A 15,562-nucleotide genomic window follows, 5' to 3' on the forward strand; every position below is an offset into this window, starting at 1 on the left:
TATCAGTGGTAACTATCTTGTCTTTGAAGAATCCACAGTCTCTATCCACCACAGACGTTCTCATGAATAAAACTAGGCTCTCCCTAGTCGCTGCCCTGGGTGGCTCTCATGCCTCCCTCTCTTGCACCCACTCTCCCGCTTTCGACTTTATCTTTCTTGCGTCTCCTTTCTCAGTGTTACCCCTCTGGTAATTGCACACCTTCTCTGCACCTCCCTCTAGCCCCTCTATCTCTATCCCTTATCATCCGTCCTTCCTAGATATCCCTTCTCTGTAATGGGGTAATGCTCCTTGGTTCTGGATAGCCAGATAAGCCTGCAACCACCAAGCATGGCTGTGAACCACTGCTCATTAGAGGAGGGGAAAAAGAAAGAGAAAGAGGGAAAGACAGAAGGTGAGAAAGGATCTAAGGTTAGGGATTTTATTTGTCAAGCATTGTTTGGTTAAAAAGAAAATGTGTGTGTGTGTGTGAGGCTGGCATTAAGCATGTGTGCCAAGGCTGTTTGAGGTTTGTATGGGTGTGGGTGGCTGCCTGTTGAAAGGGGGCTGTTCAGGCGCTATAGGACTGAATGACTCAGATGTACAATACACTAATGGAAGCACAAAAGCGTACCCACACGTGTGCACGAACACGCACAAATGATTCTGCAGTCCCCACATGATGGTAATTAAAACGTACGAGGTAAGAGCTTACACAGCTGAACTCCTGCCTCCTGCTTCCCTCCCGCTTCAAGCTGTTGCAGCCATGGCACACGCTCACACATTTATAACCAAACATTTATTGTTACAATATATAACATTAACATGACAATAACAGGCTCTTTCTGCTCATAATCAGTGCTCACCCCTTCACTAGCACTTTAATGAAAGGCCCAAGGGATGATGTGAATCAGAGGCCATGTTTGATATCGGCAGAATGCCAGAGGGGCTGCTCTTTTCTGTCTGCATGTTCTATCAGGCTTGGTCCAGGAATTGTCACTTTACAAAATATAATGCTAATCCTAAATTTAAATTGTCCTTTTGCAGAAGAAATAAGAGGTTAAAGGCTAATTTTAAGCCGTGTTAATGCTCATAAGCCTTTCCAGCACACAAATCCCAGCAATTTTCAGCGCATAATTTACCTTTTCTTATTTTATTTTTTTTTACAGAACCTTTTTGAAATTAAGTTTGAGAAAAATCCACACACTTACTTGATTAACCTATGCTAGAGATATATTGGAAAAGACTTTCTTTCAATGTCTTCCAGGGAAGGTGCAGCAGTGACTCCCGCAGCTCTGAGGAGGCTGGAGGTGGAGGGAGTCATACAGGAGGACACCAGACTCAGACTGTGGTGCAGAGCCAGGTTCAGGGGTTTGGCCAGCCCTGCCAGGCCCTCAGCACTGGCATTGAGATAGAGACTGCGCTACAGGAGATGGAGATGCAAACACACCAAACACATATGTGCTCACCTCACTGTAGCCCTGGTGAGTAAAACCAGATCAAGTACATTTGTGGTACTACCAGGCTGATTTTCAAATGAATGTATTCATGATTAATATATTTATCTATGCATTTGTACCAGTGAACAAGTTAAATTCTGATGCCATTTCTTGCTGTTTTTCAAGGCTTACATTATGTGCCAAATAAAGTGGTGGGTAGCATTTTACAGTAGCACATATCATTTGAAAGATGTATAACCATACATTTTTTAAAATTCAGTTGATTAAACTTAATCAATTTTGATACCAAGTGGCATCACAAAGCCCATGCTCAGATCCACACTACACATTAAAACATCAGCTTATATCTGTTACTTCTACCCACCACCCTGCACTGCAACAACGGGCCCCACCAGAAGGAAGCATTTTGAAGCATCTGTGTGACTGAGAGAGGGATTCACTCACAACATGCACCTGAAAGTCTTGAGCTTGGCTTGCTGCCTTAATTACTATTACATTGCTATTGCTTCAGATAAATATATATATATATTAAATATACCCCTACACTATAGCTGGATCTATATACATTATTTAGATAAACAAAAAACATTCTTATGCAAGGGATAATCACTAGAAAAGTGGAAACAATTACCATGAATTGACACCAGGATAGAAATGGAAATTTGGAGTGTATTCCCTCCTCAAGGTGGCGTTTCCAGCTGCAGCAACAAGGGAAGAAACAAAAACAAAGAAGGAGAAGGAGGAGCCAGTGGCATTTCTCCTCTCTTCCATCTGCCTGCAGAGTTCTTCCACCCTGCAGGAGCAGCCATCCCAGCACCTCCCCGCAGTAGGAGCCTTCGGTTGTCGAGGGGCCTCAGGCTGACCTCCCCAGCCTCCTGGGCTTCGCTCCGTTCCCCAGGAGCCCATAGCAAGATGCTCTGTACACAGGTAGGGGAAGGGGAGGAGAGGGGCAAAACACAGTCAAATAGGCTAGATGGTATTAAAAGTGGACAAAGATAGTTTTGAGTTTTTATTGAGGTAGGGGCTTGAACAAGAGCAAGATTGATGTGTGAAAAAGGAGATTATTGTGCTTATCTGGATGAGAAATGGTGTCAAGTTTGGCCACTGACAACAGATGATGATATGTGACATTACATTATGAAAACTGGTTTGTAATCAGCATTTAAGACACAATAAAATGTGCGTGTGGTCTGTGTGATCAAAATAACAGGTATTACATAATGTTACAATGTTGGATTCATGTGCTCCACTTTCTTTCTCCTGTCCTTCTGTCCTCAGTACCCATCCCACAGTGACTCATCCCTTGCTACAGGCAGCTCTGAGGGCAGCCTCCAGACCACCCTGGAAGAAGGACTGAGCTTCAGCATCTCTCCACCACAGAACTTGGAGTTGCCTTTGCCGACAGCTCCGTTACCACTCGTGTGCCCGCTCCCGCTGCCTGAAGTCAACACAGCCATTTCCTCCCCAGTCCAGACCCTGAGACCAAGGCCTAGCCCCTCATCAGCCCTCACTCTCCAGGCCACCAGGGGCCACCAGCGGAGCCAGAGCAGTGGCCGAGGTAGCACCAGCCCGGGCTACACCCGAGACGACTCAATCGACCCTTCAGACGAAGACCTGGGCATAGGCATTGGATCGTCAATTGGTGGTTGTGGCTCCAGCCAAGCAGGCAACAGTGAACACTTGTCAGAGACACTGAGCAGCTTGTCACTGACATCACTGCTGTCACCCAGCTCCCTGGTGTACCCGGGAGGAGCAGTGAAGAAGTGCAACAGCACAGGCAGCCTGGACCAAGGGGGGTTGCTGCTGTCCCGGGGCAGGGAGGCTCGCAGGGAGATTCTGGGCCTGGAGCTTATGGACCCCCAAGGCTTCTTGGCCAACCCCTGGACAGGGGTGTTAGTTGATACAAGAAGAGTAGAAGGAAGAGTGCAAATGGGAGATGGCGAGCAAGGGTTCAAAGGGAAGAGCTCAAGCCAAACAACAGTAGGGCCTTGTCGGAAAAACAGATGAAACCTACTTTTGACTCTTCCTTTGTCTCTCCATTCCTTGGATCTAAACCCATTGCTGCCCCTCTCACTCTCTCTGCTCCCATCAGTGAGAGAGAGGCTTGACGACACATGATGTCCTGTATTCCAAAACCAAACCCTCATCTTGCCCCCCAACCCCTTTCTATACATTTGTGACAAGCCCATATCCTATTTTGTGCTACCTAGGGGAGTGGTCTTGGTTCGGCTGGTGAGGAAGAGGCCGGCAGAGTTAAGGCCCAAGGGCCGAAAATAGGTCTTTATACCCTCTTAGGGTCTGTACCTGTGGAGGAGGCCATGGAAGCTTCTGCTTACATTGAAAGACCAGGAGGCCCGTTTGTATCAGGGAGTCAATTGGAGCAGAGACAAAAGAGTTCAAACTCAAACACAAGAAAGAGTCTTGTTGTTGCTCTGCTGTAGTTTCCCTTTCTCCGTGTCGGCTCGGGTTCACTGAGGTTGAAAATGCAAAAATAGAAGTACCCAAACTGAAATAGCAAACCATGCCATCAGAGACTGTTGTGATTCGTTTATGTCTCAGAGGCAGTGCAGCAAATAAGTGGGAGGAGGCTCGGAGATGGCGGAATATATCAAGGCGGAAGGAAGGCTGAGAAAGGAGAAGGCAGGTCATTTGTTTGGCTGGGCAAGCAGAAAGCGGATCTAATGTCCATCTGTTCTGGCAGACGGAAACAACAGGTCCTACTCACTCCAGCACAGGACCTTCTGCTGAGTTCAGAGTAAAATTGCGAGGTGGAGGAGAGTTCAAGAGTGTGTGCTCATTGTGTGTGTGTTTGTGTGTGAGATAGCACTGCCTCAGGTATCCAAGGCATGAATTAAATCATTCTCGTCACTTCACCATACCTCTGTATTTTTGAAACAGGAGATAGATATTGACTGATCAAAGCTTTGTGCCTCCGTCAACTTAGTCTTGAGTGGCAGCGGAAAATGAAAAGAAATTGACGGGATTGTGGAGGTATAACCAATTCGTGAAATTGGTTATTTTTCTTTCTATCTCCAGCATCTCTCACTCGCTCAGAAATGAAGAAATGAGTATGGAAGAGAGCTAGGTCGGATGGAACTTTACAACCCCCATCAGAAGAAACAATAATGTCTGGGGGCAGCCTTGTGTCCAAAAAATGGTTCACAGCTACTTAATAAAGTGAGACTTCAAGCACACTCCTTTTGACACCACTTCCTCTCACCATGCTTAAGGATTTGAGATGAATGGACAAACCCACATGAGTTGCGAGGGACCTTGACTGCATGATGGAATTGCATTTAACCAAGATTTTTTTATCTATATACAGAAGTGTATCAAGATGTCAATGTTGGGTGATAACCATGTGATTTCTATTCCACTATTTTTGTAGAAAAAGAGAATAGGCACGTGCAAGTGTTGCCGTTACTTTGTCCCTACTTAATTTAACCCATACGATCTCTTTGACTTGTTGTCTAGGACTTTTTGTCTGCCAGTGGCTTCCAGTTTTATAACATTTTTTAAGGTGTGGACAGTGTATAAAACAACGAAGCAAAAAATTTCAAACAAACTTTGTCCGCTGAAGTGATTGTTCCCTCCAGCACATTTCTCTTTGGGAACGCTGGTTCCTCGTGGATTTTTTTTTTTTTTTTCAAATGTTGCCGTCCCAGGGGACAACCAACAACCAGAGATGGGAACAGCCATATTCACTCAGCACATGAGGATTGTTCTAGCTCACAGACATTCCTGGCTGCACACAGGGAACTTTGTTTGCTTTTAGCCTCCTATGCTAAAATCCATGAATAGCGTAAACCATCTCTATGAAAGCTTTAATTTGAGAGTTACACCGCAACATATCGATTATGGACACATTAGTGTTCGTTAAGCATGGTTCTGGGATTGCAATACAGTATGCTTTTTCTTGAAATGACACCCTGATGCACTCATCTTCTCTTCCCCATCTCTTCACACACACAGTATGTTGTAGCAACCCTTTCACACACCATTGTTTGATATCAAAAGCTGACACTGTAACAATGAACAAAACTTTGCATCTTTTAATGCAAAATTATTTTGGCTTCTGCCACTTGATTAATTACTCCATCCAAAAAAGGAGATGCTCATCTTTAAGCCCGATTTCTAGAGGTAGACTGTTGTATCCCTAGTGTTTCGATCATTACCTTGCTTTTTTTAATTTCTCAAAAAGAATGAGGTGATGTGAGAATATCCGAGGGTTTGACCTTTTTTATCATGCAAAATCACTTTGATGACTATGTTTTATCACATGGTGTTGGGTATTAATGAGTGATAGTAAAGACAGTTGTGTGTGTGTGTGTGCTTGTGTGTGTGTGTGTGTGTGTGTGTGTGTGTGTGTGTGTTTATGACTTCAGGTGAAGTGATTGCCTTTTCCTGAAGTGTCCTGTTTGTCCGCGAGGATACCTGAGATTAAAGGTTGAAGAGGGAAAACAGGAAGCAACCAAGGGCTGTTTTAGCTTCAAAGATATGTGAGTCATTCTCCGAAACAGGTGCCATTTCCACTTTGCAATTTGTAAAATTTTCATGCAGAGCAAACTCCTTTTTTCAAAATCCACAACATGAAAGACATGTTAATCCTCCAAGAAAACATATTTTCCCACCTCAGGCATAAAATCCTTATTAATAATATCCTTTTTTATTGAGACCTCTAGCCATTTTTGAACCACCCCGTCACGGACAATATGTACACTATTTGAGTGATGGTACATTAAATAAATTTAAAAAATCTAATGTTTTGCTGCTAGTAAAATGTCCTTTTTTGGAAACCATCAATAGACAGTATGTAATTTAATCAGTTTTTTTCATTTTTAGGCTCATTAGCCGTGAAATATGAATTTCACATGTCAACGGTGTCATTGTTTTTACAAAAAATATAGATCGACTTCAAAATTTGAAATAAAACTTATAGTCCTTTGATTAGTCCACAAAACAAGAACATTATTCAACATTAATTTATGAAGCATTTCACTCCGTTTCCATCATTTTTTTAACAAGATGACCCTGTGACGGGGTGGTTACTGCTGTGACAGGGTGGTTCACTGTGACGGGGTGGTACGGACAAACTCTGTCTCTTTATATGATCTGTTGGTTTTAGCCTTCATCTGACATTAGACACTTTTGTTAATTCTGGATATGAATGTAGGCATGACTTAATGATACAAGAGCCAAAATACATATCAAAAATTAGGATTTATTAATACAACAGCTTGCTAGAAAAGTGCAAGTATATTCATATGCTTGTAATAAACTTAGCAAATACTGAACATTCAATATGTGAATAACAACATGAAATGTGCAATATTCAAAAATTTGATTAGCATTTCATTCTCCTTAAGGACATCTTAACAGTAATTATGAAAAATGGTTCAAAGGCAAAGAACAATTTAACTTTAACTCCTTGAAAAGTGAAACAGGGATCGAACATTCAGAAATGAGCATATTATATCAGGGTGCTCCTAAAAAGAGGGGGAACTCTTGAAAGCCTCGGAAGCATCATGAAAGCGACTGGGAAAGTCGCCTCCACACATCTTTTTGAACCTCCATGTGACGGGATGTCACAGGCTGAGGTGCTTGAATGATTTCAAGCACCTCATCAAAGAGGTACCAGAGGATGTCCTCTCTTGCAGGCCAGAAGAACCTGTTGACTCCAGCGCGATGCATACATTTCACAAGGGCATGCGTCTCATCTATATTCAGGATGATCCCTGGATAAAGATCATTATCATATTTGAGAACACACCACTTCCCAAGGAGATCTCCAGACTCCCAAGCAATGGCTTCTGTCAGCCCCTTTTGGGCTGTCCGGTTAAAAGAGAAGTGCTTTGTTGTGAAGCACTGACATCTCAGCTGCTTGTGAGTGGAGCACATGCAGCTGACCTCTCTGTAAAAGATCTCCCCTGGAGTGAATGATACCACCTGGTGGGTTCTCATTGTAGATGGCACTGGGGGGATCTGGCCTGGCATTCTTTCCACCGCCTGCTCCACTGCTTCACTCTCAATATAAAACAACTTGATAGTTGAAGCGTTTTCTTTGAGGGCCTTATAAAGCTCACGGGCATCAGGTATGTCCCGGCCGTTGGTCACCAGCTTGTCTGCTGTTCTTTTGAGGGTCCCCCCAACACCATCAGGGGCCCCCTTGCCATGGCTTGCCTCAAAAAAGTTCCATGTGCCACCTTTCAGACCACGTCTTGCAAGCTCTGTACTGAAAAGGAAGAAGTTCCCTTTCTGTTTGTACTGAGTACATGGTCCATCACTCAGCATCGGATTCATGTGTTCCCATATAGCTGGGGGGCTTTTGTGTTTGGAGGATGACACAGTGCAAAAGCAAATGGGCTCTTTTTCACCACCAATGTACAAAACACCAGTGTGCAGAGTAGCTTGTTGGTGTGAGGAGCCAAAGTGGACAGCTTGTATCTCTGAACTGTATTTGCATGTGTAGTTTTCAGAGAAGTCAATGTGAATCACTGCCTCCTCTTTAGACACGTTTTTTTTTTAACTCTCTGCAGTAGGAGTACTGTTGTTTTATGGTGAATGTGTGCCTTTTGAATTTATGCAGGAGAGTGTGAAATAACTCCACAAGATTGTCTTGTGTATCCTCCATTGTTTTCTTCACTGTGATCTTGACTGTGGTAGGCCCCTCCCTTGTATCTTCTCTTTCTTTCTCTGCTGTGACCCACTGAGTGAATGCAACCTTTGTCAAGCCATCAAAACTGGAGAGCTGAACAGTCTTGTCTTTGCACTCTGCACACTCATCATACATGCACATTTTGCTGGAGGTGTCACAGGTTATCATTTTGGTCAGACTCTCAAGATCTGAGGTACCAATGAGCCTCAAATGATGCAACTTCTCAACAACAAATCTGAGATTTTCATGGATCTTGCACAGACAGGTGTTGCGGTCAGAAAGAGTGGGATGTACAACCCAAAATGGCCGAAGCTTACAGAAAAGGGAGTATGATATGTTATGTGTGTTTTCAGCAAGAAATTTCTTGTGGAGATTTTTCATTGTGTCAACCAGAAACCTTTTCTGCTTCTTCACCTTGTTCCTGGTAATTGTTTGCTTTCTTCCTGTCGTTATCCGACTGATGTCATCTCGGGTGAAGAATGTTTTTATTTTTGACTTACCACCCCGTCACATGTTTTATTGTGACGGGGTGGTATGTGACGGGGTGGTAAATTTCATCCTAAAATGGCCGCTGTTCTCCATGTGGTCAAGTTCCTGACCTAAGTGAGTATACTTTCAATTGAAAATATTGTTTTCTTTACATTATTAGTGTAAATTTTTTAATAAAAAACAGTTTTCCCTATCAATATTGCGTGACGGGGTGGATGGGTTGAGCTTGACGGACCTCATCTAACATGAAAAAACAACAAAAAACCAATGAAAAAGAATGTCAGAACTTGCCTTCTTTGTTCCTGGCTGCTCCAGAGGTCCAAATGATGTCACTTCCTCTTTGTGATGTCACTTAAAGCAACAGTCAGTTATTTATAGGCAAAACTGGTGAGTGTGACAGGGTGGTAAGACAAACTGAGGGACGCACACAAATAATAACATTTTTACCAAAAATAATGTTTTTATTTTGAATAAATATATTTTATGGAATCAGTGACACACTTATACTCGTGGAAATAATAAAGGTTTGATAGAAATCTGAAATGTATTTGGTGATATTTTGGATGCAAATGTTATGTTGGTCAATATGGACATGTGAAAATGGCCATGTACTCATGAAAATGATTAAAAATAGTATGTCACTCTCAAAAAATATAGTATTTACTCATATATCATGTTAACAAGAACAATGAAATTAAAAGCTTTAAGCTTCAGAAACACACTTTGGCACATTTTTTGTGCCTTATACACTTCATCAAACGTTGTGGACCCAAATGGCACTCGTCTGGTAGAATGACTCATATCCTCGTATCTTTCTGAGACAAATCCTTGTGTCAATGAAAATGGCATCAAAGGTTAAAGCCTGACTACGCAGCAATAAATGTTCTATGTGTATGCCCTGAGTAAATGATGTCAATGTGATTTTTATCTCCTCAGAATACAACAGTATTCATTACTGTCTGTTTTTGCTTCTGCTTGTCTGAACTTAACAACCAATCAGATAGCACCTCTGCCCTCTCAGAGACCAATCAGTAGAGAGATGGGCTGCAATTGGACGACATGAACAAATGAGGTTATTGAACTCAGGTCGGGGGGTAAAAACCACTAGTAAAATTTTAAAGATAGCTGTAAAGGAGTGCTCAGACTGAACTCGGAGCGAATTTTCACCTTGATTTATTCGCACAAATTTGATTGCTAGAGTATTTATGCGCCACAAACAGCCAATGTACCCGCAGTCCAGATGTTAGCTGTAACAATGCACCAACTGTGTGTGTGAGCAGAGTGTGCCTTTGTACAATATGTGTGTTTCTGTTATTTTCCTCCAGACTCTCTTCTTTTCTTCTTCTTGTCTCTGTATGTTCATGATGTGGGGTACAATAGCTCGGGATAAGCACACATTTTTTTTGCTAAAGTTTCAACATTTTCAACTTGTGCAGACGCGTTGTTGCTTCAATTCACACTGCCATGAGCAAACCTGTGTCCACCTCTACTCTGAATTTGTATGCAATCACGCCGCCTCTAAAATTTGCTTTGCGTTCAGTCTGAACATACCTTAAGAGTGTACAATTCACATTTGTACATATCTTTGTATTTTGATCTGCATGTGTGCATTGCTGCCAGTGAACATGATTATATCGTTAGTATGCATTTCATAAAATTGTACAAAGCTAAAGGGAATGCCCCAGTTTTTTTTGACTGCTGCCATGAAACCACAAAAAAAAAAAAACAGTTCGAAATAACTTTTTTCTTCGTTCACATGAAAAGTTACATTTTTGGGTAAGTAAAAGCTGCTGTTCAGTCTACATCTTTATACCTGTCACATTTAAAAGAATACGTATCTGATATGAGAGGACGGGAGAAGAGGTCGGGACAGTCTAAAGCAGGGAAGAGAAAGACAGTGACAGGGACACAAAAGCAGGAAGGGTACAGAGTTGTCATGGACAGCTGGCCAGAGTAGAGCTAACAAACAGTGTGAGGAGACTGAGGTAGTGAGACGCTGCAGGAGCAGGAGACTCCTCCAGACAGCTTGTCATCGGCAGCCTTGCCCAGCGGAGCCTCCAGTGCGAGAGAGCACATTAGGCATGCACGCTGAACTCCGAGGTGTTGTTTACCTCACACCCCCAACCAGCCAGCCCTCCACCTCATCTAACCTCTCAAAACAAGCTCTCCCTGCAGGCCCCTGTCCTTCAAATGTCACTGCAGGAGGGTGGAGGTGTGTGTGGTGAGCGTCAAGTGTGCGTGCGTCTCTGAGAATGTGAGTGCGCTTGTGTGTGTGTTGATGCAAGTATGTGTGAGTGGACATGTCATTGCTTCAGTTATCTGCAAGGTCTTTAAAAGAAGTGTCCTAAAATTTGGGGGCATTAACTCTGCCTTGCCTTCGATCGCCTGAAGAGAACAAGTGACCTCTTGCAACATCAGTTCCAAAGGTCAGTATCCAGTAAGCCTCTTGGGGCTTGTGTGCTGATTTGATTGATTTTCCTCCAATAGAAACACAGAAAGTGCCCTGAGACATCAAGGCCCCTTGGGTATAAGAGAATTTTTTCACCTCACCTGGAGACCCACTGGTATTGTCTCAGCTATAACCTAGTGCTTCTATACAGCGTGACAACGGCTGTAGTTTTTCAGCCGCAAAGGGAGATTTCAGGCTGCTAAAGCTCACTCACATTTCTATGCGTGTGAAATTGGAAATAAACGCATCAATCAAGGGGATTTTTCAGAGGCAGAGGATGAATTGAATTAAAGTAGGTTAACGCAGGCTTCTTTTCAAAGAAGAAAAAAATCCCTTTGTCTGGTAAAGATGTTAGGTCAAAAGGTAGTTGGAAAAGAGAAGAAGAGAAATCCTGTGCTGTCAAAGGAACCCCTACTCCAAAGTTTTGTCAAACATAAGTCAGATAAACAAGGTCCAAACAGACGTGTCTCATTAATGTGTTTGTCTCTGGGCACAAGAGGGAGGAACTGGAAACTTATGACAACATCCAGCTTGTTTTCATAAATGTGTTGCTTCTTTACTTTTTCCTGGGGGAAGTGTGAAGCTTTTTATTTAAAAAAAATGAGTAAATTAGGAGTTTTTTTTAGTCCTCTGTCACCTAATGAGTCGCGTAAACTGTGTGTCTTTGATGTGTGGAGAGGTGACCTGAGCGCTGCTTTAGCAGGGAACATGGACCATGAAACAGTGATATCAAGTCAGTATTGTTTGGATATAACACACTCAGAGAGGATACACTGAAGGTCCAGAGAGCATTATGGGAAATTCTACCAAGAAATGTGAGATTTTCTTCACTTTCAAGGGTTGAAAAATGAAGATAAATGAGCGGTGTTCTGTCTTCTAACAGTTTTATTGGATTATTACCGAAAGAATGAACACGTTAACATTTTGCCTCGGAGAAACAGTTTTCTTTCACTCCCATCAGTCTGTAGAACCTTTACCCACACCTGAGTCTATGCTGACACACACACATACATCAAGGCCGTGTATGGAAACCAGCTCCTGTCAGCTGCCAAGGCTAACTGCCCAGGGAGTTGTCCAGGCCCATTGATTGTATCTCAGGCTCCAGGGAGAGAGAGCCAGATAAAGGCAGGTTGTGAAGGTGGCGCAACAAAAGGATGAATGAGGTGCCGCTGAAATGAGCTGACTATATAAGATCAGAATAAAATGGCTGTCAATCTCCAGATGATATTTAAACTCTCTGAAATCTAAACTACTAAGGATTTTTTTTATTTGAGTGTCTCTTTGTTGTTTGTCCCCCCCTCTCTGTCTCTGTCTCTCTCTCTTTCCCATTATCACCAAACATACAGACACTTGATCTCTCTCTCTCTAGCGCCACCTAAACTCCACTTTCTTTGACTTCAGAGGACGAATTAAACAGGTACAGTATCCACACTTCTCCCTATCTGCACTAATTTGAAAGGGAAGCTCTCTGCATATCAGTGTTTGTGGGCACACATACATAAATACACATATGTAAACATGTACATGCACCCACCTGGGTACACTTACTCTCTATCTTCTCCACACACACACACACACACACACTAACTAAAGAGAGATCCACTCCCTTGTAGCAGCATGAGCCTGCAAGGGAGTGTGCTTGTCTGAGGATCAGTGCTAATGGCTGAAGCTTATCCCTTCACAAACTGCTTTTCCTCTCTCTCTCTCTTCCCCCTGTTTCTTCCGCTTTACCTCTGCAACATAAAGCCATTAGCAGCGAAAGAGAAGCTGTGACAGCTGAAACCGTGAGATTGGGAGCAATGCTGACGCTGCTAGTTTGAGCTTGCTGCGCTTTCATCACGATGGATGATTGACTACTTTTCTCAACACCTGGCCCGCTGTTTTGTAAGATAATGGTGAAAAATAATGCAACAACAGTGTTGAGCGACCGGTTTATGCTTTGAAAGATTTATTCGAAGGGAGCTCCGGCAGTTCAGTCATATGCTAGGCTGTGTTTTTTTTTTTTGAAGTCCCAGTTCAAGCTGTCACATCTCTGCCTTGTCTGAATTTAGAACTCTGCAATTTTCCCTTAACATGACAACAATTTTGAAGGTTGGCAAAACTCTCAGTACCCTCAGTATTTCAAAGGAATCCTCTTATTACATTTACTGCTGAACAGTAACAATGATTGAGATCATCAGAAACTAACAAATGTTGCTGACCTCTTTTTCACCTTCAAAACAAAGAACAGCTCAAGTGGTTATAATCTATATGTGACAATGTCAAAGCTTTATAGTGAGTTTCAGCTTATCGCTTAGCTGTCTGGCTGTAACTCTCATAGCGTGTTGGAACAGGCAGATGTTTTCAGCAAAAAAAGCTCTAAAACCCCACAGTACACTACCTGCTCAGCACCAAACAGCAGACGGACAGAGTCAGTGATAGCAGGTGAACAAAGTGGAGCATTTAGCAACCAAAGAGCCAAATATTTTCCTCAGGAGTTGGTGGAGACCAAAAACAGAGCTAAAAGACAGTGAATATTGGAGTTACATTTGTCAGGTGGCCAGAAACACGACTCCAAATAAATGATAACGTTGCTGCTTAGCTGCTGAATGTGTTAATACGCAACTGTAAACTGTTAATCAGTTCTCCATATCAACTTATAAAGTGAAGATATGTCTATGTTGAGTTCACATCTTGATTTTGCTGCCCCCCAAAGTGGCCCCAAAAAAACAGTTGTTGTAGGTTTAAATGTATTTGTATTTTGTTTTTTGAAATTCCTCCTCAGGACAGTTGTTGACTGTGGCATCTTTTTTTTTAGTATGTTAACTTAAGGTTGCATTTGTGTTTATAGTTATTGTTATAGTTATTCATAGTTTATTCACTATCCCCATGCTTGACTGACATCATCTCTGTAAGTGTGTGTGTGTGTGTGTTAGAGCTCAGGCTGAATTAAACCAGTCGCAGCATGCAAGCAGGAACACAGTACCTCCAAATATTCACTACAATTGTTTACAAAGCAGAAATGTAAAGTATTAGGAGTAAAAAATAAATCATGCCCGCTAATGAAAAGTTACATAAGGTTACCGGATACTGTCTTATGCAACTTTGCTGAATTTGTAATAAAGTTTTTTCTGCTGTGAAATTATGGTGCACAAAACAAAGTTCATCTTTCGTCCTCCAAATCATCCGGAGCAACAAAGGCAGCAGTTTTTTATTCATGCAATTTATTCATTTGATATTTAGTCGGCCCTTTAATTATGGTAACCTTGTAAAATCTCCATGCACTTCAAAGCAATGGTACATGAAAGTTAATTCAAAGTCAGGTTGTGCACAAACAGGGAGCTCCGGGTTTCAGCTCTGTTGACTTTCTACTTGTCTCAGCATGTTATGGTGCTGTAAAGATGTAACACTTAAGACATTTTATTATTATTATTATTGAAGACGGTTCAATCAATATGCGTCTACCCACTCTGTCATTGGTTGAAGAGAAGCAACTGAGTCAAGATATTTGAAACATGTCAAAGGTGCTGAGTAGATTTAATGGTAAAGTGGCTGTTTCTCTTAGAGCTGGGTCCTGGTGTTAAGAGCTTTTGGCTGTAGCCTCTCGTGCATGCTGCGCCATGAGCTCGGTGAGGGGGAGAATAAGAGGCAGAACATGAGCTCGAATTCGGAAACACACTAAAATTCGCATTATGCATGACACAAGGTTGTAGGCAAGGGCAAACTATGAGGACGGTCATGAATTTCAAAGACCTTCAATTTGCCGGAATATAGAAAATAGAAAACAGTCTTCCTCGTGTGTCTGAAATGTAATCAGAAGCAGAACTGCAATTAAAAAACATGAACTTACTCTTGCCCTCAGTTCCTTGTAAGAATGCGGAGGGTGTCCATGAAGATATTTGTGCATGAAACTAAATATTGGCATTCTATATGCTAACTATTACCAACATTCATCTCGACCTCCTGTTTTCAGCTTACACAAATATAAGGGAATTCTGAATTAATATACTAATCCTCCTCTTTTTATCTGCTTCATTAATTAACTACACTATATATTATTCTGATTTTCCTTTCCATCTCTCTCTCAACTGGTTGGACATGACAGCAGATTTGCCCTATAAACTTCTTTTTTGTCTGGATTTCAGTTCAATATAGGAGGTGTAACAAATAAAACAAACCCACTCTGGTTAGTCTCTGTTCTCTTAAATGAATGTATTTCATTTCAGAACTGGTACCAGGAAGCCGACTCCACACATCAAATGCATATATGCATGTCAGCTTGCCAAAACCCCCTCCGCTGGCAGGGTCAAAAAAGAGGAGCGTTTACGGCTCTTCTTGGCCATCTTGTTTTCTCTAAGTACCAAAGTCCAGTCAGAACCAGTTTGCAAGAAGCATATCTCATAAAGCTGAGACGCCCCAAGGTCTTCTAATCTTAATGACTGGACAGTTTGTACCTTCTCTCACGTCAAAGGTTGCAATGCCCCTTTTGAGTTATTTAATAGATGATTTAAGAGTGAGGTTGAGGTGAGAGAAAACAAATTAAGAATAGAAGG

The 15,562-nt window shown here is 42.2% G+C and overlaps 1 protein-coding gene across 1 annotated transcript in view; it reads left to right on the plus strand.

Annotated features, from left to right (window-relative positions):
• Nucleotides 1-3,444, plus strand: part of cacna1ia (calcium voltage-gated channel subunit alpha1 Ia) — a 101,038-nt gene extending 97,594 nt beyond the window's left edge. Inside the window, exons 34-36 of the mRNA XM_070923358.1 lie at nt 1,245-1,461; nt 2,123-2,364; nt 2,716-3,444. Of these exons, the coding sequence (XP_070779459.1) occupies nt 1,245-1,461; nt 2,123-2,364; nt 2,716-3,444 (1,188 nt within the window). The remainder of the gene's footprint in view (nt 1-1,244; nt 1,462-2,122; nt 2,365-2,715) is intronic.
• The last annotated feature ends 12,118 nt before the right edge of the window (nt 3,445-15,562 follow it).

The sequence above is a fragment of the Enoplosus armatus genome, chromosome 17 (genome assembly GCF_043641665.1).
Source record: "Enoplosus armatus isolate fEnoArm2 chromosome 17, fEnoArm2.hap1, whole genome shotgun sequence".
Classification (NCBI taxonomy): Eukaryota; Metazoa; Chordata; class Actinopteri; order Centrarchiformes; family Enoplosidae; genus Enoplosus; species Enoplosus armatus.